At 47.0% G+C, this 23,060-nt stretch overlaps 1 protein-coding gene across 1 annotated transcript; it reads right to left on the reverse strand.

Moving 5' to 3' along the window:
• Positions 1-650: 650 nt before the first annotated feature.
• LOC115511229 lies at positions 651-22,699 on the reverse strand. Its single transcript, XM_030311786.1, has 4 exons — positions 22,600-22,699; positions 12,706-13,067; positions 6,322-6,469; positions 651-1,045 (listed from the first exon to the last, which is right to left on the reverse strand). The coding sequence occupies exons 1-4, from the start codon at positions 22,697-22,699 to the stop codon at positions 951-953; spliced, it is 705 nt and encodes a 234-aa protein (XP_030167646.1). The 3' UTR covers positions 651-950.
• Positions 22,700-23,060: the final 361 nt, after the last annotated feature.

A 23,060-nucleotide genomic window follows, 5' to 3' on the forward strand; every position in this document is an offset into this window, starting at 1 on the left:
GGAAGAAATTCCTGCAGCTCAAGGACTCTGGCGGCAGCAGCGGGTGTTCTAGGGACCTTGCCTAGGAAGGCAGGGCAGAACTTAGTCCCCAGAGCAATGCAGGGCTGGTAGGAAGCCAAGGCAGGCACTCAGGTGAGGGGCAGCCCCAGACTCTGTGATCAGCTGGTACAGAGCAAAGGGCCCTTAATAATGGGACCGGCTGCAAGGTCAGGCTGGGCTCAGGCACAAAGGTGACTCTATCCTGGGTCACAGAGAATGAGCAATTGGGGCCTGAACTCACTGGTGATGAGGATGAAATGGTCAACTACTGATGCTGGAGGGGGCAGGCTGTGGGGGCAGGGAGCTGGCAGATCTTTATGAACTTTTTTCCAAATCCTTTGGCAGTCTACATGCTCCACACAAGGCTGTGTAGCAGCATTCACTTCTCCCAGGAAGGGTGGCTCCCAAATGGAATGATGTTAAGAACAAGGAGATGCTCCTCTGCCCAGAAATATTGCCGTCATGGTTCTCTGTGCTCCTATTACTGTGTAATTTCTTTGGATGAAGTCAAAGGTCACAAGCTCAGATGCTACAGGAGCCAGGCAGTGGCATAACTGGAAGGAGGAGGCCAGAGATAATGACAGGGAGCAATAAGGACTGGTAGGGCCTGCAGCAAACCAGCGAACAAAGGTTTCTTTTAAAGAGGGCGATAACACTTAACTCAACCAGTTCTTAGTAGGAATGTGCGGCCAGTACTTTTCAGTTCTTCCATTTTCTAAAATAAGCCAGAAATCTAAATTTTTATGTAAAATCTTCTTTTTTTTTTTTTTTCTTACAAAACTCTTGAGGTTACCATGATGTTGACCAAAACCAAAAACATCTGCGGGTCACACGTGGCCTCTGGCTTGGGAATTCCTCTCTCCAAGATTCCCTGGAGATGTAGCCCCCTCTGAGAGAGGCCTCACATTCAGTCACCACCACCTCCAGGAGAGAGTGCTACTCCAATACACTCTTTCTTTCTTGTCCCTGGATTCTCCTTCTTCCTTGTCCCACAGGCTCTGGGCATCTGAAGATGGGAAAATGAGAGGGAACAGAGAAAGCAAAGGAGTAATATTGAGGACAAACCTTGCTGACTTCATTATTTTGTCCCCCAGGACATGCTGGGTCTACACCAGTCACAATCCGTAGACATAAGCTCTAAGAGATGGGAAGACGACTCTGAGGTCAAGCAGGTCCATGGCTTTGTTTCATGTGCTGTGGGCTGGTCACAGCCCAGAGGGTCCATGGCTTCCCTCTATGAACCACCTCTTTTTTTTCCCCTCCCTTCTAAAACAGTTCTTCTGGCCTCTGTCACTCTGTGGTCATTTTTATAAGACTCATCTTACTGTGTGGGTTTTACTAGCAAGCTATTGCTTCTCACAGCTCAACTCTGAACCTTTCAGTTGTGGTTTCTACCCTGGGCAAGTGGACTCTGTAGAAACAATTAATATATCCCTCCACCCTCCCACACTGGGGAGAGCACAATACCTCAGGGCAAGAGGGAGGGGTCTAGGTATAAAGCCTGACTTCAAAATAATAAACAAATCATAAGCAGTATTACCTTGCTGAGAAATTTAAGGCTCAGAGGGCCTGAAGTCCCCTGTCAGAGACCATGGAGGCAGTAAAGGAGGTGGGACTCACACGCAGGGTTTTGGACCCCACCCCACCATGCCCTGATCTTTCAATTAGGGAAAGGGTTTGAGGTCAGACTGCAGGCCCTGTGCTAGAAGCTCTCTGGAGAATGCTCAAGAAGTGTAAAAGTCAGGCCTTTCCATCTGGCTGTTGAAAAGAGATACACATGGAACACCACAGAAGAGAACAAGAGAGTGTCCGATGTTCCTTCCCTCATTGCACAGGCACTGATTGGGCTCCTATTGGGTGGTCTACACACAAACTGCCTGCAAGGGCCTATAACTCACTGGGGAGAAAAGACTTTGCCTCTACCTTGTTAGAGCTGTAAGAGGTTTTTTGGATCATCTAATTATGGATAATCTGGAGTTTTCAATCCCTCTTTCTCTCTCTGTGCAGCATTTCAGAACCCAGGTCCATTAATCATATCAAAGTGGGTTCTCCGGTTGGAGAGGATAGAAGAAATCCTGAAGTTCCTATCCACTTGGCTCCCCTCCATCCCCTGCTTCTATGTAGCAAAGCAGTCTCTGAGGAACCCTCCTAGGGAAAACAGTTCAAAAAATCTAATCTGGTCTAACTAGTCTGGACCACTAATCTGGTACAACCCCTGAAAAATCCCAGTTTTAGAAATGGAGATTCCACGAGGTCAAAGTACTTGCCTAAGGCCATATAACCTGCACCTCCTGATTGCAGGCAGGTCTCTTTCCTCAGCCATAATCAAACAGTAGTATAAACATGCAGTCAACCAGAGAAAGGGAAAGTAAGCGGTAGGAAAGACCGAGGGGGCAGACAGAGTTCAGTGTGGGGTTGCTCAGGGAGGCAGGAAACTTGAGTGGGAGCCCTGATAGGTGGCTGAGAGAGGCAGAGGCGGTCATTCAGAAACAGGGCATGGGTCAAGCAGGTGTTAAATTCCAGAATCCAGTAGATAAGCAGTGCCGATGGAAAACGGGGATGGGACTAAGATCAGGTTCCATGTAGACAGAAGGCCTAGGGAGCAGTCTTGGGCTGGTGGTAGTTGGAAGGTTGAATTCTTTTCCTTCCAGTTCACCCAGATGCATCTGCTGATAGACCCCAAGTGTGCTCAACTCTGGAAGAACTAAGTTTCCAGGCAGGCAGGCAGTGGAAGTGGTATATTAAGTAAGGCTTAGAACAGCAGCTGGCTTGCATTAAAAATGAATCAAGGTGATGTTTGAATGAAAACAAGAATGGAGTGCTGGGGAAGAAGCATTCTGAAGGCTGTGAGTGCCAGCAGCTAGGGCAGGGCAAGGTTCCTCCACGAGGGCCACGTCAACACCCCAGATGTAAGCCGGGCTTCCAGTGTCTATTCAAATGAGACAAGAAAGGTGGAGCTGGCTTTGGAGAATGGCCCTTCCAGGTGCTTCTGGGAACCTTCGTTCTCTTACCCATAAAATGGGCATAACAGTCTCAACTCTACCTCTATCCTGGGGCTGCTGTAAGGAGCAAATGAAATAAAGTTGAGAATCATTGAAGGCTTTTACCGAGGCTGGGTGCAGCTAAACTCCTTCAGAGGTGGCAAAATGTGTGACTTGGCCCTGGAGTAAAACCAGGAGAAATGGAGGCTGGAGATGCCTGCTTGGCTGAAGACATTTGAATTAAAGATTCCAAAGCCTCATACTGGCCAAATGAAATGCATTGGCCTGACACCCTTATGCCTAGCTTGCACTCCCTGAACTAAAGTTTTGGCAAAGAAATGCTTAAGGTCTGAGCCTCCCAGAGGATGTATATTCCCAAGGAGGCCTCAAGAACCACCCTGACCATTATGATAGCCACTAACCACATGTGGCATTTAACTGTAGATCTAAATTGGGGTGCCTGGGTGGCTCAGTCAGTTAGGCATCCAACTTCAGCTCAGGACATGATCTCATGGTTCGTGAGTTCAGGCCCTGCATGGGGCTCTGTGCTGACAGCTCAGAGCCTGGAACCTGCTTCAGATTCTGTGTTCCCCTCTCTCTCTGCCCCTCCCCCACTCATGCTCTGTCTCTCTCTGCCTCTCAAAAATAAAGAAAACTAATTAAAAAAAATTTTAATAAATAAATAAAATAAAATAAAATAAAATAAAATAATTAGTTCTTCAGTTATACTAGCCAAATTTCAAGTGCTCAATAGCCACATGTGCCTAGGGGCTACCAAATTGGACAGCACAAATATAGGAAATTTTCATTATCATAGCAAGTTCTGTGGGTCAGCACTGATCTAGACCTATAATGATGGAATGATAGGTATTGGGGTGGAGGGTTTCTTCCCTGAGGCTTCTCAGTACAATACACCATGTATGGGTTTCTTTCTTTGCCTGAGTTCAAGGTTAACCCTGGATCTCTTCACCACTTTTGCCACTTCCTTTAACCACCAGGCTTTGATAACTAACTCCTAAGAGTGAAGTCACCATGCTTATTGCCCATCTGCTTAGGACCAAAGGTCTAATGGGAGAGGGCAAAGGGCTCTCCTGAGGTTACCATATCTTCCACTATATTAGTGACTAAGAGCAGGAATTTCTGAACCAGAGGGGAGAGGGCAAGCATGATAGAACTGAGGGAACATTCTGGGGTATTTAGGACCAAATGGTACCTCTCAAACAGCATAGTGGAGTTGGCCACCTGCTTCTATCAGGGAGGCAGCATGGCAAAGTCATTAAAAACACATGCTTCTCAGGTTGGAATCCCAGCTCTTCCACTTATTAGCTGTATAACCTTGGCTCCACATAATCTCTCTGAGTCTTAGTTTCTACGTAGGTAAGATGGGAATGGTACTTACTCAGAGGGCATTATAAGGATTAGAGGAGTTAACAGATGGAAGGTGCTTAGAACAGTGTCTGGCATGGAATATGTGTTAGCTAGGAGTGGGAGAAGGAGTAGTGGTAGTGATGGTAGTAGTAATCATAGTCATAGTCACAGTATTTGATTATAAGTGTCAAGGCCTTGGTCAAGGTTGTGAATAAGGCAAGTCCACCATACACACCAACCTGACTACATACTGTGCACCTGCTCTTCCCCAACCCTCCCCACACACCGCCTAGATTTTCTCCATCGTGGTGACTGTTGAGCACTTGTTTCTTCAGTTTTAAGAGCCACTGCTAGGCCTTATCACCAAGGTCCCGTCTTGCCTTTGCCGCCCCATAGAGATCCCTCAGTCTTTCCAACACTGCATCTCCAGCATGGTGAATACTGCTCAAGCCAGGCAGTGGGATGCCCACCAGGCCCCAGAGCTCCCTCGGGCAAGCGACAGGCTCATTCTTATGCTGAGTGCACAAGGATTGGCCCTGAAGCTCCCCCCTGACCCAAGACCAGTGCATCCAAAAACTGGCACCCCAAAGGGAGAACATCTGGAGCCAAAGGGAAGTTGAGTCATCACATTCCCTCTCCAGAATTTGAGTAAGACCCAAAGAATGGGCAACTGGTTAGCAACAGAGGCTGAAGTTGAAAGGTGAGGGAACCAGAGAAGTCTATGATGGTCAAGTGAGAGCTGAAGAAAAGAGGCAACACAAGTTCAGTGTGTAATGAGAGGGCTGCACTGAGCCAGATGTCCTGGGACTCAGCTGGGAAATGAAGATCTCTGGCTCAGGGAGTAGAGCAGCACCTTTTACCCTGCACTCCACTTGCCCTTCCTTGGAGCTTTTCTGGAAATGCTTCTTCTTCTGTCCTCACTAGAAGCATGGAAGGGACTTGAAGTAAGTATAAACACCTTTATGATGAGCTTGAATCTCAATGTGGGTTGAAAATATTAGCGTAAACACAGCACAGAACAATGCTCAGCTGCCCAGCATCTCCTTCTTGATGGGCATATGAGTGTCTAGTCCAGAGCAGACCAGGTGATCTGGCCGGCAGAAGGACGACCCATTTCTCCTCCTTGCTCCACGGTATTACTCCGACAAAGAGAACTGCCTTCCTAGATAATGAGGCCACACTTCCATCAGGAGTCTGCCAATGTGATTTGGTGAACTAATAGAGCAGCTCTCACCAAAATAAACTCTGGACTAAAAACAGGAGAGCCAACCCAAGCGTCAAAGCTAACTCCTTAAGCAAGTCTGTTTACCTCTCTGGGCCTCAGGTAACTTGTCTGAAGAAAAGGAGGCTAGAATTTAGAGTAGATCATCTCTTGGGCTCCTTGCACTTTTCTCCTTGTACTCATTGATCCCAGGAACCCTCCCTTAAGACACATCATCTTTAGCCTGTCAGCCTGTGGCCTTTCTAGCAAGCTAGTCTTCTAGTAAACGAACCACAGAAATCCTTCCCTTTCTTATTTTTCTCCCCTTTCCTTCCTCTGACATAACTAGCATCTGTATTGGGGCGGGGGGCTCCTCTTCTGGGGTGTGGAGTAAGAATAGTTAACTAGCAGAAGCAGTGACAGGGCCCAGTACCATGCAGGGAGGGCTGGCATCAAAGGATTTGCTGTGTTCTTGGTTGTTATTTTTGACACCCCACTTATATGGAAGCTGGGTGAGGCAGCCTGGCACATCAAATGTACCTCTGTGAAATCTGAAAAAGGAATATTTAAAACACACACACACACACACACACACACACACAAGCACACACACATACACACACACATAACAACCACTTCCTTGTAAGCCAACACCTCTCCTTGTGAAAAGGAGCCTGGCCCTGTTTTAGGGGGTGGAGGTGGGGAAAGGGGAGAGCATTAGGCCCTACCTACCTGGGCCCTGAGGCACTGTGAATGCAGAGGCCATTTTCATCCAGCCTTCAGAAGTTTCCTTTTGTGGCATCACAGTGTTAAAAATATTCCTCCCTGAAGGTGCAACCGCGGCAGAGCAGATGTCCCTGACTGAGCACTTGGGAAGGAGCTATTAAAAGGAACATAATTAGGTTGTCATCCTGGGGCCTCCGAGCCAGGCTTCTGAACGCCATCTTTGTTGAAAGTTTTCCAGACGTCAAATATTTGCAGAACCCGATTTACCAAAAAGGCTGTTAATACCCAGTAGGACCAGGCTGCGTGCAGCAAAGGCAAAATGACACTGTGGGTCAAGGTTGGCATCAGGCCCTAAGACTCCTTTTTCTGTGTCCTTTCCCCATTTGGGGACCTAGCCTAGCTCCCTAACTTCCTCTCCCCTCCTGCATACACCACGTCCCATCACAATTTGCTCTTAGGAAAGACTCTATTAGTCATTTACCCCTTAGCATGAATGTAAGTAAGCCACCAAGTACCTCTCTCCTCTCCAGGAATGTGTGATTCATGCCTGAGCTCTATACACTGTAAGGAACAAAGGCTTTGTCTCCTTTTGTAAAAGGGATATCAGGCACTGGAGTGCAGGTCCAGGAGGGCTGTCCTAGTGACCCTGAAATTGCACCTACTCCTCTAAGTATAGAGCTAGCCCATCCTGCCCTGGAGACATCTGCTGTAATCATTCTGTTCCTGCTGGTTAGATCCTGCAGCCTCATCTGTCCATCTCTTTGTCATTCATCTATCTATGCATCCAGCATCTGCTGAGAACCTGTGGAAGAATCATGCTGAGTGAGAGAGAGGGTGGAGAGTATCCGTGGCCACCATCTTTGTTGCCATAGAGGGAGACAACATAGATGGAGGACACTCACCATGTAATGACAATAAATGTAAACAAAGGAGAAGGAAGTACATGGTGCTGTGAGGATGTATCAGAGAGGAAACGGACCTGCTAGGGAAGTCAAGGCAAGGAAGATGGCCCAGATGAATTGAAGTGATGACTGAGCTGAGATCTGGGGGCAGTGTGTGTGTGTGTGTGTGTGTGTGTGTGTGTGTGTGTGTGTGTATGTAGGGGGATATGTGCTCTGTGATGAGCTCCTTCAGTTGGAACAGCTTGTGCAAAGGCCCTGGCTGAGCCTGAGAGGAAATAACATGATTTAAGTGTGATCTTTCTCCTACTGGACTTTAGGTTACATCAAGGATTAAGGTTACAAAATAAAAAGGTAGGGTGAAGGAAGGAGAATCTGAAACTGATTTCTGAAACCCTCTATAGAAGATGGACTTCTTATAGGTTGTTGAGACGTGCCTCTACAAACAAATAAATCAGGCCAGGCTTTCTTTGGTGTCAAAGAGAGCTGGACCTGGCCTCCTCTTCCTGGAGGATCTCCCTGATATTCTGGTCTGCTTTTTACCTTTTAGAAATATATCATGATGGGGCATCTAGGTGGCTCAATCAGTTAAGTGTCTGGCTTTGGCTCAGGTCATGATCTTGTGGCTTGTGGATTCAAGCCCCAAATCAGGTTCTGCACTGACTGTTTGGATCCTGCTTGGGATTCTCTCTCCCTCTCTCTTGCTGTCCCTACCCCAACCCTCCAAAATAAATAAACTTAAAAAAAAGAAATATATCATGGTTATTTCCCCAGGTCAGGAAATATATTTTGTAGTAAAATTGTTCATGGCTACCTAACATTCCAGAGTAGAGAAAGCCACAGTTTCACTCAATGAGTCCCCTGTTGTTGGACCTAATGCCAATGTGTTGCAATCCTGAGTAGCTCTTCCATGAATGAAGAAGCTTGTATATCATCTTTGCCCACTCTTTTGACTTTTGCTTAGGCTAAGTTTTGCTGCACATTAATAAATTTGAGAACCAGCTTTACTAAACACAAGTTTTCTTACCTACTTATCCTGTACACCCAATCAACTCATAGTGCTTTTCTTACTCTGCACAGGAATCCTGCTGGATCCTCATGCATCAACTCAGTGAGTTTGGAAGAAGGGATGGGAGGAGTCTCAGCAGAAAAGAACCAAAGTGGGCTAGGTGCTAGGTGGGCTGGGGTGGGGGGAGGGTGCTCCATCACCATTTACCTCTTTCTCCATATGTTCTTCTCTATCATAATGGACCAATCTGTCTGTGCTGGTGGAGGACTCTGCCCTAATGCCGTCATGCTCAGCACTCTATTTCACCCATGTAGATAGAGCCTGAGGGTGGGAGGGGCTAGAACCTCCAACAGTGAGCTCTCTGCAGGTACTTTCTGAGGAAAGCTCACAGCCACCACCACCCGTCTTCCCCCCCCACCAAAGATATAAGTCTGTCTGGAATGCTAAAAGAGAAAATTCCTAAAGGAGAGCATGCTAGGAACAGGAGACCAATCTGTGATTAAGCTTTTGTTACAGATGTATTGTGTAAATCATCTAATTTTTCTAGGCCTCTGTTTCTCCATCCATCCCATGGAATTAATCCTCTTTTATCCCCATTTGACCAAGATGATGCAAAGATGAAGTAAGTAAATATATCTACTTAAAATGAGCTAATCAACATGAAACTGAATGGAAATATACAGGTAGAAAAGAAGAAACCAAGATTCAGTAAGCCATAGCAAGTAAGTGGGCTTTGTGTTTTGTTCACTCTTTTATTGTTAGTGCCTAGAACTGTGCCTGGCACTCAGCAAATATTTATAAAACGAATGAATAAACACCTAAGCACTTACTCTGTCCTAAACACCATGCTAAGTATTTCATAAGTATTATTCTACTTAACCCTCAAAAATAGCTCTTTACCAATAGGGTATAAAACACTACCATTCAGCAGATATGAAAACTGAAGCTCAGACTTCAGTTTTCTGGAAGTTACTTGGAAGTTAAGTAACTTCCAAGCATCATTCAGCTAGCACTGGGCAGGATTTACACTTGAATGTAAGTTCTTCTGATGCCATTCCCCTAGCTCTCCCCACCCCTGTTATATGTTTCAGGGGAAAAGTTACTGTGATGTGTTGCTATGCATTAAATGAGCTACTCTTTATTAAAAGCTACAGCACCTGGCATGCAGTGAGTGTTCTACGAATGTGATCTATTATTACAGTACTCTTATTTATTAGTTCATTTTTTTTATATAACCACGTTGTAAACACCTTAAGGGCAGGGGCCATTCTCTACAAGGCCAGGCAAAGTAGTTGCCTGAAATACCAATTAACTAAATAACATTATTTTATGGTGACCATAAAGTGGAAGCAGAGGTGCTTCCTATAAGGCAGGGCTTGGTGCTTTGGGGACAAAACTAGTCTGACCTTGACTTTAATGGGAAGCAAGAGTAGGCCATGATTCTCCAGTGACTTGGAATCCTGGTGGTCAACAGGGAAACGGGTAGAGTCAGACACCAAGGAAAAGACAACAACTAACACAGAGAACTCCTGAAGCCTGGGATCTGACCCACGGCTGACAGCAAGCTACCATTCTAACAGCCTCTGGCCCCGCCCCCAAAGCCTACGATCTGATAGGCTCAGCATAGCGGGAGTGGGCGGAGCCTTGGAGAGAATCTGGCCCAATCCCCTTACTCCACACTTGCGGCCTGGGACTAGTGGAGGCGACTTGACTCAGGAACAGATGTCAGAGTTACTGGAAAACTTCCCTCCCCTGCTCCGCCCAAAGGCAATGCAGGAAAAGGATTTAGCATTTAAGTCTCTGGCTTTGCCCTTTACTAGCGCTGAGCCTCAGTTCCTTCATCTATAAAATGGAGTAAGAGTTCCTTTTCCATAGGTTGCAGCAATTAAACAAAATATGACATGGAAAAGTAGGTAACACAGGTACCTAACACATGGCCAGTGCTCCAAAAAATCAGTTACCTCTAAATAGCAATCTGCCTGAGGGCAGGAACTGTATCTGAATCACAGCTTGCCAGGGTGCTCTGGCACATTCAATTGTTAGTATAATACTTGTTGAATGGCTGTAATCCCTCCATTCATGCTTCACCTCTTCTGTTAAGCCTAGCCTGGTTTTAGGCCTCTCTCAAATATTTCTAAAACCAGTAGCACCCTATTTCTTTCCCCCCTCTTCCAGAAAGGCCTGGGGACAACATGAAGGCCTGGGTACCTGGGGAGAAAAACTGGCTGCTTTCATAACGAAAACAAATTCATGGTGTTACCAGTCCCTCCCTGGCTGCTTGCACCTTCATTTTGGACCTTCTTGCTCCCCGATACTAGAGCAGCAGGCTTTGGCCCACTGTGGACTATATGAGGGATGTTAAAGATAACATCAGACTGCCAGGATCTTGGAGGTGCTGAGTTGCCCTTAGGGGTGGAGTGACGTATTCTGGTTAGAATTAGGGAATGAATAATTTAAAGGAGTGGTTAGAATCGGGGCATTAAGATTAGAGTTTGGAGTTAGGATTCAGTAATTAGTTACCATTAAATTTCTGAGTGAGACCTGGGGAGTTGTTAGTGGCCAGATATAATGGGGGCCACCACTTTGATCTGAAATTTAAAATGTCCTGTTCCAGAGACCTGCCTCCTTCATTGTGGAGAGCCAGAGATTCATATCCTCTGACTGTCTCCTCTGTAGCCCTGGGTGTACCTATAGATGGAGCGTGTTAAGCATCTACACATACCGGGTGTAAAGTGTAACATATAGGGTCCCAAAGATGTCTAGGTCAAAGCCCCCTACAATAAAGCTGAGGAGACCAGATGTGAACGACCAGATGCTGTAGGCTCAGCCCTGCTGTAGCTCAGTGACTTTGGGAAAACCTTAACTTTCCTAGCCTCAGCTTTTTCATCTGGCAAATGGACCTAACCTCAGAGGGCTCTTTGGAAAACCTTGAATGATCACAGAAGGAAAGGACTTGGAAATGAACATGGTCTGGTAGAGTAAGCTGTTCCAAAGTGAACTATAAGGCAAAGTCTGGGCACCTTACCTTCAGGAAGGGTTGACGGTCTTCCTCCCCTCCATGAAAATCTAGGATTTCCCAAAACCATTTCCAGTGGGGATTTATGCTTCTGAACAGGAACTGACAAAGAAACAACTCACACCAAATGCTCCCTACCACACACACACACAGAGCCAACCCTTATGGGGTTGCAGTATGACCAATCCTATGAGTCACCTGGATAAAGTAAGGACTCAACAAATATTTATCAAATGAATGAATGAATGAATGAATGAGGGAATGGATGAGTGAGTGACTCCATAAATGGGCAGACACTCCCTTAGAGAATGAGACTGCTTCCTAATCCAGGATGCTGAATGCTACCAAAGAAAGTCATTTGGGACTTTCCTAGCGAGTGCTCCATTTCCGAGCCACACCCTCTACTTTTCCTCAAGCCCCATTTTGTCTTCTTTTATCCCCAACGTCATCATGGAGGACTGTGTCCTAGACTCCTTTGGGAGCATATATGCTAGACTCTATACCGGGTATGTAGTAGATGCCCAATAAATGTGTGATAAACTGAAGGAGGAGCTACAAAGATAAATAAGACTTGGACCCTGACTTTCAAATGTTTACAGTGCAGTGGGAGAGAAAACATAGGTAGGTAAGCATACATGATAAAGCATCATAGGTAACTGGTACCAATCAAGTGCCAGGGAGTGTATGCTATAGGAGGTCAGAGCTGAGAAAACCTACTCTGGAGTGAAAAAGTCAGGGAATGCTTCCTGAAGAAAAGGAATGGAATCTGAAGCTGGACCCTGACGGAAGAGAAGGATTTGGAGGCAAGGGAGCAGGTGTTGCTGATAGGGGGAAAAGGAGGTGGGGGCCCCACCAGAGGAAGGCCAATTCAAGTTATATTCAGATTTGTGTAGATTTAGTGTAGCTGAAGAGCAGGTTCAAGCAGAAGAGTGTGCCACGTATGTACGTAGGTTGGGGCAAGACTGTACAGAGATCTGAAAGCTAGGAGAAGGGATTGGGATCAGACAGCTAGGGAAAGCTTTTGAGCAGTGGCAGGAAGCGAAAGGAAAGCTGGGAGGTGGGAAGATGGTGGTGGGGAGAGACAGGCAAGGACAAAGGTGAGTGTGGCAACCTCTACTGGGAGGTATTGTGCCAGCATGGGGCTGGCCAGAGCCAGGTCTCAGACCACTTGCCATTTCTTTCATTCCATTCCATGCATTCATTCAGCCAATCAATATCGATGTCCCCTGTCACCTGCCAGGCCCTGCAGGAGCGAACATTGCAGATGCCTTCCTTCCTTTCCCGGGATGCTGCGCTCTAGGCCCTCACGCAAGAGCCAGGGAGCCAAGGGCCAGTGCCTAGGGTGAAATAGCTCTGACCTCTCACCTGCAGCTTCTTTCTACAAAACCGCTCACGGTCCGGGTCCCAAGCCCGAGTTCTCCCGACCACGCCCCTCCCCGACCACCGCCCTCCCCCACCGGCCACACCTGGAAAGGAAGGAACTGCGGGAGGAGAGGGATGGCCTGTGGAGGGTGTGGCGCGTCCGGGACTGCCAGTAGACCAGGGACTAGGTTGACCGGAAAATGGGCTGCGGCCGGATAAGGGGGCAGATGATAGCTGCGGGGTGGCCTGGGAAGGTGCTTCCTGACGGTGCCCACACTCGCTCGGAGGCTGAGCCAGCGATTCGGCGGTGGGGCGCGGAGGCGGCCGGGTGGGAGGAGGGTGCTCCAGGGCCGGGGAGCCTGGGCTCCGGGCAGACGGAGCAGTTCCTCTGCGCCCTCTGCCGTACGCCGACCTCCACTGCTCTGGGCGCCGCGATTCCGCCCGGAGGCGGGCACGCCCTTGAACCCTGCTGCCAGTTTGGGCCTTTCTCTACCCGTCCCGAGTGTCCGCGTTCCTCTCTGGGAGAAGGGAGGTGGGAATAAATGCTGTGTGTGTGTGTGTGTGTGTGTGTGTGTGTGTGTGTGTGTGTGTGTGTGTGATAAAAATAGAGGCGCTACCGGAAATCCCTTCGCGAGCGCCTTCCCTGATGCCTGAAATTCCACCATTAGAGAGAGAGCATGGAGGGGTAGAGGGGGCACCTCTTCAACCTTCATTGGATATTTTAGCAGTGAGGATATTTCACATGTGCCTGGGAAGGGGCCTGGAAGGAGTAGGTGGTCAAAGTCTCATTCCTTCTCTCAGACAAGCTTTTATTAGAGCTCCTTTGCCGCGGCCTCCTGAAGGTGATTGGAAGCCAACAGTCATACTGCAGGCGTGCTGGAGTTGTGAAAGGCTTTGCCTTTTATTAATTCCTGAATTGGGCCTTCCTCCTCCAAGTCACAAAGTCAGCCGGTACTTGTTGGGTGAGCCTTACAGGCAAGATTAGTATCTCTCAGTTTAGCAGGCCAGGGTCTCTGTTTATTTCTCATGAGTTTTGCCTGGTTTCTCCAAGTTCATTCAGTACCCAGGCACGGAAAAATCCTCATCAATGGGGACACTTGTCTAGGGAAGAAGGAGGAGGAGAACATAGATTAAAGGGAGCAGATGCTCAGACTTACTGTCCAATCAAGGACAAGCCCACATTGTCCTCCAAGGCCACTCTTGCATCTAGTCCCACATTATCAGTCACCTTCTTGAGCACCCACCCTGAACAGTCTGTACTTCAGAGAGTAGCCAAGAGGTCATGTAAGGTCGTGAATGCTCTAAAATATAAGTTCATCTCTCCTCTCCTCAAAGAAGACTTGAGTAGATTTAGTGTAGCTGGAGAGCAGATTGAAGCAGACGAGTGTGCCGTGTATGTATGTACATTGGGACAGAACTGCAATGGCTCCCCATGTCTCCTGGAGTAAAAGCTGAAGTTTCTACATTGGCCTGAAGGCTCTAAGTTCTGACCCCCTACTTCTTCTTTCTTGGAGCCTCTGTCTTACAGCTTTTCCCATCACTCACTACTCTGGCATCCTCTAACCCTTGCTGCTGTCCTTGAACGCACAAACATGCTCCCATCTGAGGACTTTTGCACTTGCTGTTCCCTCTGTCTGGGATTCTATTTCCCAGATACCAACATGACTCACTCCCTCACTTCCTTCAGGTGTCTGTTTATTTTTTTTTTTTAATTTTTTTTTCAACGTTTATTTTTTGGGACAGAGAGAGACAGAGCATGAACGGGGGAGGGGCAGAGAGAGAGGGAGACACAGAATCGGAAACAGGCTCCAGGCTCCGAGCCATCAGCCCAGAGCCTGACGCGGGGCTCGAACTCACGGACCGCGAGATCATGACCTGGCTGAAGTCGGACGCTTAACCGACTGCGCCACCCAGGCGCCCCTCAGGTGTCTATTTAAATGCGACCTTTTCAAGAGGGCCTTTCTCTGACCACCCTGGCTAAAATAACACCCTCCATCATTGTCTGTGCCCTTAGCCCCCTTGATTTTCTTCTAGCACTTATTGCTACTTGACATTTATTTGTTTATTTGTATGTTGTCTGCCTCCTGAGCAAGAATGTAAGCTCCATGAGAACAGAGAACTTTATCAGTTTTGTTCACCATCCAGCACCTAGAAAACAGCTTGGCATGTAATCAGTCCTCAATAAATTTGTGAAATGACTGAATGAATGTGCTGGCCTGGTACTGAGCCAAGTACCAGGGCAGCCCATGAATAAGCCTGGGTTCTTGCCCTTGAAGAACAGACTGGCAGACAGGCAAATAATTACAAACCAGAGTGATGAGTGCTGCATCTAAGTACAGATGTATATAAAGTACACATGAAGACTCAAGGGAAGAAATAATTCACTCTGCCTGGAAAGAGGAAGAAAGCATGAGTATGACATCACCAGGCAAAGGAGAAAGGGAAAAGGCATTCCAGGCAGAGAGAACAACAAGAGCAAAGACACAGAGGCATGAAAATATTTGACTTGTTCAGAGAGTGGCAAGGAGACTGGCCTGGCTGGCATGCAGGATGTGTGGTAGGTGTGGCAGGACATAAGTTTGGAAAGATATATGAAGGACATATTATGAAGGGGCTTTTCAGAATGATGACAATTGACTCTCCACATTTCTGATCCATGCCAGGCCAGTGGAGGCATTTCAGGGCAAAGAGCCTGCATCTAACCCCAGACAAAGCACTGTGGAAGCAGCTATGGCCTGCTGCCTGGGGAAGGCCTAGAACTGTGTGGTCTCGGTGGGCCAGGCAAGGGTCTGAGCACACATGGGAGCGACCTGGCGGCTCTGTTTGCCCTCCTGTTGCTGATCTAAGCAGGACTCTCAACAAGGACCCTGGCCAGCTCCACGAGACCTGAGAGTGTCCTGGACCACATTCTCCACATTCTGATCACCAAGAGTCCAAGTTTCAAAATGTCCTTATTTTGCGATCTGACTCAAAAGGGTAGGGAGTGGAAAAATTATAGATGGCAGCCACCAAGGGACCTTTGCTTAATATAACTGGTGACCTGGGAAACAACAGGCAGAAAATAATTTCGCTCTCAGACTGAGAGACTGAGAAGGCCTCTCACAGCTGACTCAAAATAAAGGCTTTTCCTTCCAGAAGACAGAGAGCATTTGTGTGTTTGCAGGATAAGAAGATTCTTTTCTTTTGCTTCTTCCTTGGTTACATCACTCTTCCCTCCCCTCCTTCTCCTGCCTAGCTCTGCCCTTGATCCTGTTCCTCTTGGCTTATCCTTTCTTTCCTTTTTCTCTTTTCCCACTCCTCCTTCCACCCTGCCCACTTCCTTGCCCTCCTTTTTTTCCCTTTCCTCTCTCTATTCTTTCAGCTCAAGCACAAAGCGGGTATTTGAAACTGTTAAAGGATAATTTTTTTTAGTTTAGTTATTTTTGAGAGAGACAGAGACAATGTGAGTGGGAGAGGGGCAGAGAGAAAGGGAGAGTGAGAATCCCAAGCAGGCTCCACACTGTCAGCACAGGGCCTGATGCGACTCAAACTCACGCAATAGTGAGATCATGAACTGAGCCGAAAGCAAGAGTTGGACGCTTAACCTACTGAGCCACCCAGGTGCCCCAAGAATCATTTTTTTTTCAAATGTTTATTTTTGAGAGAGAATGTGCCAGCAGGGGAGGGGCAAAGAGAGAGGGACAGAGGATCCAAAGCAGAGTCAGATCCAAAGCTCTGTGCTGACTGCAGAGAGTCCCATGCAGGGCTTGAACCCACAAACTGTGAGATCATGACCTGAGCTGAAGTCAGACACTCAACCAACGAAGCCACCCAGGTGCCCCAAGGATAATTTCTTAAAAGGTAAAATCATGACTCTTATGCAAATGTAAAATGAACACACGTCTTCAACTTCATTTAACCCCTTAGTTAATGAGGGAAACAGTAAGATATTATAGCCAGCTCATGGGAGAATCCAAAATGTAGATACATATATAGCCATCAGGGATGCAGGAGGGGATTTGCTGAGAGGTGCAGAACTGGCGTCTTCCTTTGCATCCCTGGAACAGGAATCCGTGTCTCAACATCAGCCATGCCTAAGTTAACTTCTATTGCTACAGAGGTGCAATGTCATCACCAGTAAAAGGCACAGATCCCTGTAGAATCAGCTAACTTGGGTAGGGTCCTATAGTCCAGGAAACAGTCTAGATGATGCCTGGCATTCTGTTGAAAGGATGCCAGGGATCTTTGCCCATTTCAAAGTCTTTCACAGTTTTTCTTGATAAGACCTTGGAAGAGTAAAGGAAAGAAAGGTGGGAGCCAGGTAATTTTTACAAGTCTCCAACATTTAAAAATGGAAACTGATTCTGTTTAAAAATGGAAGCTGATTCTGGCCCAGAGGCTCAGTCCAAGGGCAGAAAGGGGAGAAAAAGATTGGTTGTCTGGCTCTGATCAAAGTAGTGACTGGTGGGGTTTGTCCACATTCCATAAACCCTCATTCTCCTCCTCCTGCCATCATCTGGCTTTGGGGACACAGGGACAGTCAGGGCAAAATTGGAGAAATCCACCCACATGTGACCAGACCAACGGAGGTAGTCCTGTGCCTGAAGGTGACCACAGGCCTCTTTAGAGTCAGTCCTGCTAACCTATCCTTGACATTTGGCTCTTTCGTTATGAAAGAGGACAACTTTCAAGACCACCTCATTGGGTTTCCCAGCTCATCTCCCAGGCTCTGTAGCAAGCACTCATTGCCCACGGCTCAGACCCTACACTGACCTGTTGTCCACTCCCAGACCCCACCCAGGTTCTTCCCAGCTGTCCCAGATTTGGCCTTCTGGGACCTCCAAAGTTACCAGAGAACAATCAGGCACGTTTCCAAGATGTACCTTCTGGCAAGATATGTAAGCTTGTAAGTATGAAGCAACCTAATTCTCTGGCAACTACTGAGTGCTGGGCCCTGGGTAACATACGTGCTTGGCAGATGTTGGAGGAGAATTGGGGATGGGTCGAGGGAGAGTAGCATTTACAAAGAAGATGTGATCCCTGCTCTCAGAGAATGTCTAATCTAGCAAGGAAGCCAAATACCCAAGAGGCCCCAGGAGCTGGTAGCAGAGAGTAGTGTGTGAGGAGAGAGGGATGTTGGGGGCAGGGAACGAGGGTGAAGGACCTCTGATCTCAGAACTAGCTGTAGAGGAGAACAAGGAGATTATTAACCACCGGTGAAGTTCCTACAAAATCCCTTATCCCCTCAAAGGAAAAAACAGCTACTTTACTTACCTACTTGGAGCAGGTGTCCTGAACTTTACCTCCCTATAGAGAGGGTCTCAGGCTGGATCTTAGCCGCCATCCACAACCCCTTTTTATTCCCACCCCTGCAGAAGGGAGAACCGTTCAGCCCCAAGGTGGAAACCCCAAATGGATAATCAAAGAATTAAAAGCGTTTCTAGGATGCAGAGGTAGGGCAGGTGATGAAACCCATTCCACCAAAGGGCCTTGGGGCAGGACTTAGGAGCAGGTGGGGGAGGACAGGTTTGTTTCTTTTAGCTGTTCCAGTAGTTGCGTGGTTCAGACCAAATAAGTTTTCAGTTCATCTGTCAATAAGGGGTTTGGACTCCCTGATTTATTGATTTACTTAAATTTAATATTTTTATTGTGGCAAAATATATATAAAGTAAAATTTGCCATTTTAATCATTTTTAAGTGCACAATTCAGTGGCCTTAAATATTTACATTGTTGTGTAACCATCACCACTATTCATCTCCAGAACTTTTTGATCCTTCTAAGTTGAAACTCTGTAGCCATTTAAACAGTAACTATGCATTACTCCCCTGCCCCACCACCAACTCCCTGGTAGCCACCACTCTCAGCTGTATCAACAAATTTGACTACTCTGGGTGCTGCATCTGAGTGGAATCACACAATACCTGTCCTTCTATGTCTAGCTTATTTCACTTAGCATAATATCTTCAAGGTTCAACCATGTTGTTGCATGTGTTCAAATGTCATTGCTTTGTAAGGCTAAATAATATTCCATTGTATGGATATGCCAAATATTGTTTATCCATTCATCCATTGATGGAATTTGGGTTGTTTCTACCTTTTGGCTATTGTGAATAATGCTGCTATGAACATGGCTTGTACAAATATGTCTGCCAGTCCTGCTTTCAGTTCTTTTGTATATACAGCCAAAAGTGGAATTATGGAATCAAATGTATGCTTAATTTTTTGTTTTGTTAATGTCTTTTTGCATGTGGTTATCCAGTTTTCCTGGTACCATATTATTTGCCTTAGTGGCTACTCCATTGCTACATTCCCACCAGTAATGCACAAAAGTTCCATTTTCTCCATATCCATACCAACACTTGTTTTCTGTTTTTCTGAAAGCAGCCATCTTAATGGGTTTGAAGTGATATCTCATTGTGATTTTCATTTTCATTTCCCTTGTGATTAACGATGTTGAACACCTTTCTATGTGCTTATTGGCCATTTGTGTGTCTTCATTGGAGAAATGCCTGTTCAGGTCCTTTGCCCATTTTTGAATTGTGTTGCTTTGTTTTTGCTATTGAGTTTTAGGAGTTCTGTATACTCTTGATGTTAATCCGTAGCAGATAGGTTATTTGCAAATATTTTCTCCCATTCTGTGGGTTGTTTTGTCCTCAGTTGATAGTTGGTAGTTTTTAATTTTGGTGAAGTCTAATTTGTTTACTTTTCTTTTGTTGCCTATACCTATAGTGTCATAGCCCAGTAGGCACTGCCAAGTCCAATGTCATGAAGTCTCCATTTATGTTTTCTTCTAAGACTTTTATAGTTATAGCTCTTGTGTTAACATTTGATTCATTTTGATTTAACTTTCATATATGGTGTAGATAAGGGTCCAGTTCATTCTTTTGCATGTGGATATCTACTTTTCCTGCCTAGGAATTTTGTTCAGCTTCAATAAATAGAAACTGCAATAGCTTAAATACACAAGTTCTTATTGTTTCACATAAAAGAAGTCCATAGGTTGGCTATTCTCAGCTGTTGTGATGGCTCCATGGGGATCCAGGCTCCTTCTGTCTTTCTCTTCTGCCGTGCCTGGCTTCCATTCTAGGTCCACTATGACTGCTGGAACTCCAGCCAATAACACTTGTGAATTCCAAGCAGCAAGAGGAGAATGGGGAGGGATAAAAGAATGCTACTCCTGGGGCGTGCCTGGGTGGCTTAGTTGGTTAAGCGTCTGACTCTTGATATCAACTCAGGTCATGATCTCATGGTTCATGAGATTGAGCCCTGCATTGGGCTCTGTGCTGACAGTGTGGAGCCTTCTTGGAATCCTCTCCCTCTCTCTCTGTGCTTCCCCCACTTTTGAGAACATGCTCTCTCTCTCTCAAAATAAATAAATAAACATTAAAAAAAGAAGAAGGCCATTCCTATGAAGGAGCCTAAATCCTGAACACTTCCACTTAAATCTTGTTGGCCAGGTCTTAGTCACAGAGCAGTCTGGGAGATGTAAACTTTCCTCTGGGTACATTGCCATCCCAAATGAAATCAGAACATTCTCACCAGGGAGGAAGGCTGAAAGGAATGCTGGCTCAGATAGCTCTGCCTGGGGTGCCTCACACATCTGAAACTCTGTGGCAGTCTGTCTCCTGGAGAAAAAAAAATGAGAAAATGGTTGCAAAATGCTTAGATAAATGTCTTGCTCAGGTTATGTACTGAAAAAATGTTCTCTCTCTCTCTCTCTCTCTCTCTCTCTCTCTCTCTCTCTCTCTGCCTCTTTTTACTCTCTGGTATCAGATAAGCCTATTTCTATACCTGGGCAGAACAGCCAGTTCTCTGAATGGTGTGATTTATGGACTTCAGAGGTGAAAACTACCTCCTAAATATCTTCAACACTCATGCCTCAAGTACACCACTAGTTCTCCAAGTCTCCGTTTCTCTCTTCAGGCCTCATTTACAACCCAAAGGGGGGAGGGAGGAGGGGAATAGGTAGATTTCAGGAACAACACAGTCAGCCACAGTCTGTCAGATGCTCTTTTGCCTGGCTACTGGCTAGGATCCAGACCCCAGGGAATAGGCATCAGGAAGGAAGGGACATACACAGCCCCGAGAGTACAGGCTGAGTGTGCACATCAGTGAAAATGGAAAGTACAGGAAGGGGGTTGGTTGGCTGCCGTTGTGTATTTGTGTGGGGGTGGGGGCATTTAAAGGTGGTGGAGGGCACACTTTGCCCCTCTTCATCCCTCCCTGACCTGTCTGACTGCACTGTCAGGCACAGTTCAGTTAAACAGGGCAGGCTGGGAAGGCCTGGGATCTGAACTGGAACCACCTATGGGGCAGAGGCGCTGTAGAACCCAGAGTGTCAGAAATGTAGCAAAGCTCAGGTGGGGGTCTTCAGCATGGTTCCAGAGACCTGGGGTCACTCAGCAGTCAGCTCCAGACCAATCTGTCTGATAGCAGGGTCCCAGGCGGCACCAGGCTGGGCTGCAAAAGTCCTTCCTGGGAAGACTGTCTAGATCCCTGTCCTTGGAGCAAGGTGTCAACAGGCACACACTACCAGGGACAGGAGTGAAGCTGGAGCTGGAACCTCATGTCAGAAATCAGGCTTCAGGAGGCCCATTTAATAGCAGAAGAGTGGGCTCAGGGTCAGCTCATGAGGGTATGATATTCAGAATATTGAATCAGTTTGGCCATACTCCCACATCAGGACAGACACGGGACTTAGAACTAGGGCATGGTCCTGGAGACCTCATACTAGGCCAAGGGACAACCTTGTATTTTGTGGATCCTGAGAAGGTCCTGGGAAATGTGGCAGAGGGGCTTGGGGGTCTGGATTGGCAGAGGGTCCTCAGGGGACATGGAGCTACAGCCATTTTCCCACTGGTATGGAGGTACTTCAGTACTTTAACCACTAGTACAACTGAAGCTGTTCATTACTGTCTGAGTGTCAGCCCTAGGCCCAGAGAGACAAGTGTGGCTTGAGGCCCCTGACTCTCCTACAGTCTAAGGGTCATTGGGATAGACTGGGTCAGAGCTGAGCCTGCCCAGGGAACAGTGGGCTCCTTACACACCCAGATACATACTCTCCCCCACTTCAGTGTACCAATGGACCCCAGTGTAAGGGTCCTGAGTGGACCTTTAGGATTTCTGTTTGGGCTGAATCAGTGCTCTGGCTGCAGCATGGTGGTAGAGGGCATGCTTTGCCCCTTTTGCTTGTGTCGTTGGAGCTGTTGCTTGCTGGAGGTCTGTGAGCTAGAAGCAACCAAAGGTCAAAATCAGAGGCAAGGTCAACCTAAAGGGTCAGTTTCTAAGGAAAAGGTAGAAAGCACATACAGGAACTATGGGTCAGGGCCCATACCAAGAGACAAGTGCCAGGGTTAGGGCACTTCCTATGGTATGTCAGGTGCAAATCCTATGGGCAAGTCTTGGGGGGGAAGGAGATGTTTGGGGCTGACCTTTTGTCAGTACAGCCAGACGAGAGCCAGGATGAGGCTGCAAGAGTCCACGCTGGCCAAATCAAAGGCTCTCCCCAGTTGGAATCGTAAATGACTACCAGATTGGTTCATTGACAGCAGACTCATGATGGACAATTAAGTGACAGTCAAGAGTACAAGGGGACATGGTAAAAAGATAATCTAAATGGGCCATAAGGGCTCCAGTTTCCTCTTTCGGCTCTGCCATTAAAAGGCTGTGTGACCTCAGATGAATCACTGCCCATCTCTTGGCCACATTTTCTTCACCTGTGAAATGAGTGCTTGAGGCCTGGCAAGGATCTCTGGGGGTAGAGATCATGACCATAGGAAGAGCCATCCCTGAGTGAACCAGGGAACAGCCAGGTAGGAGCTGCTAGAGTATTTCACAGTAGAATTTAGCTTCAGCATCTGGAAAGGCTACTGAAGTTTTTAGTCCAGAAAATGCAATGGAGGAAAAGTGGTTGAATCTTGGCCTGCTTCCAAAGATGCTCAGATCTCAGACTTGCATCAAGACCAGAAGCCAGAGGGCAGAATTATCTTGAAGCTAAGGAAGCTTCAGGGTCCCCCACCTGCATGAACCCCTTCCAAAGTCTTGGAGAGCTCAAGCCCTATGTTCACTTTCTTTTCCTTAAGGAGAGTATCCCCAAACTGTATCTGTTCAAACCCCATGAAATCTGGCCCCAGCCCTGCCAGATGGCCTGTGACTTAGAGCCATTACTGTGGCTGGTGGAGGGTACTGACGAGCACCCATTTTGACTGGATGACCAAACTCAGTGACACACAGCAGGCCACTGCACTGTGGTGCTTGTCATGTACCTATTCACTTATACCTGATAAAAGTAATAATCCCATACGTACCTACCCCACTTTCACTTTCATTATCCCAGCCAGTCGTCCCCACAAGCCTGTGAGAAGGGCAGGACAGGTCTTGCCACCTGTGAGGCAAATGATGAAACTGGGACTCAGAGAAGCTGAGAGGCCTGCTCCAGTTCACCAGGTGGGCTGAGGACAGAAGCAGAGCTAAACCCAG

Source organism: Lynx canadensis, chromosome A3 (genome assembly GCF_007474595.2).
Source record: "Lynx canadensis isolate LIC74 chromosome A3, mLynCan4.pri.v2, whole genome shotgun sequence".
Classification (NCBI taxonomy): Eukaryota; Metazoa; Chordata; class Mammalia; order Carnivora; family Felidae; genus Lynx; species Lynx canadensis.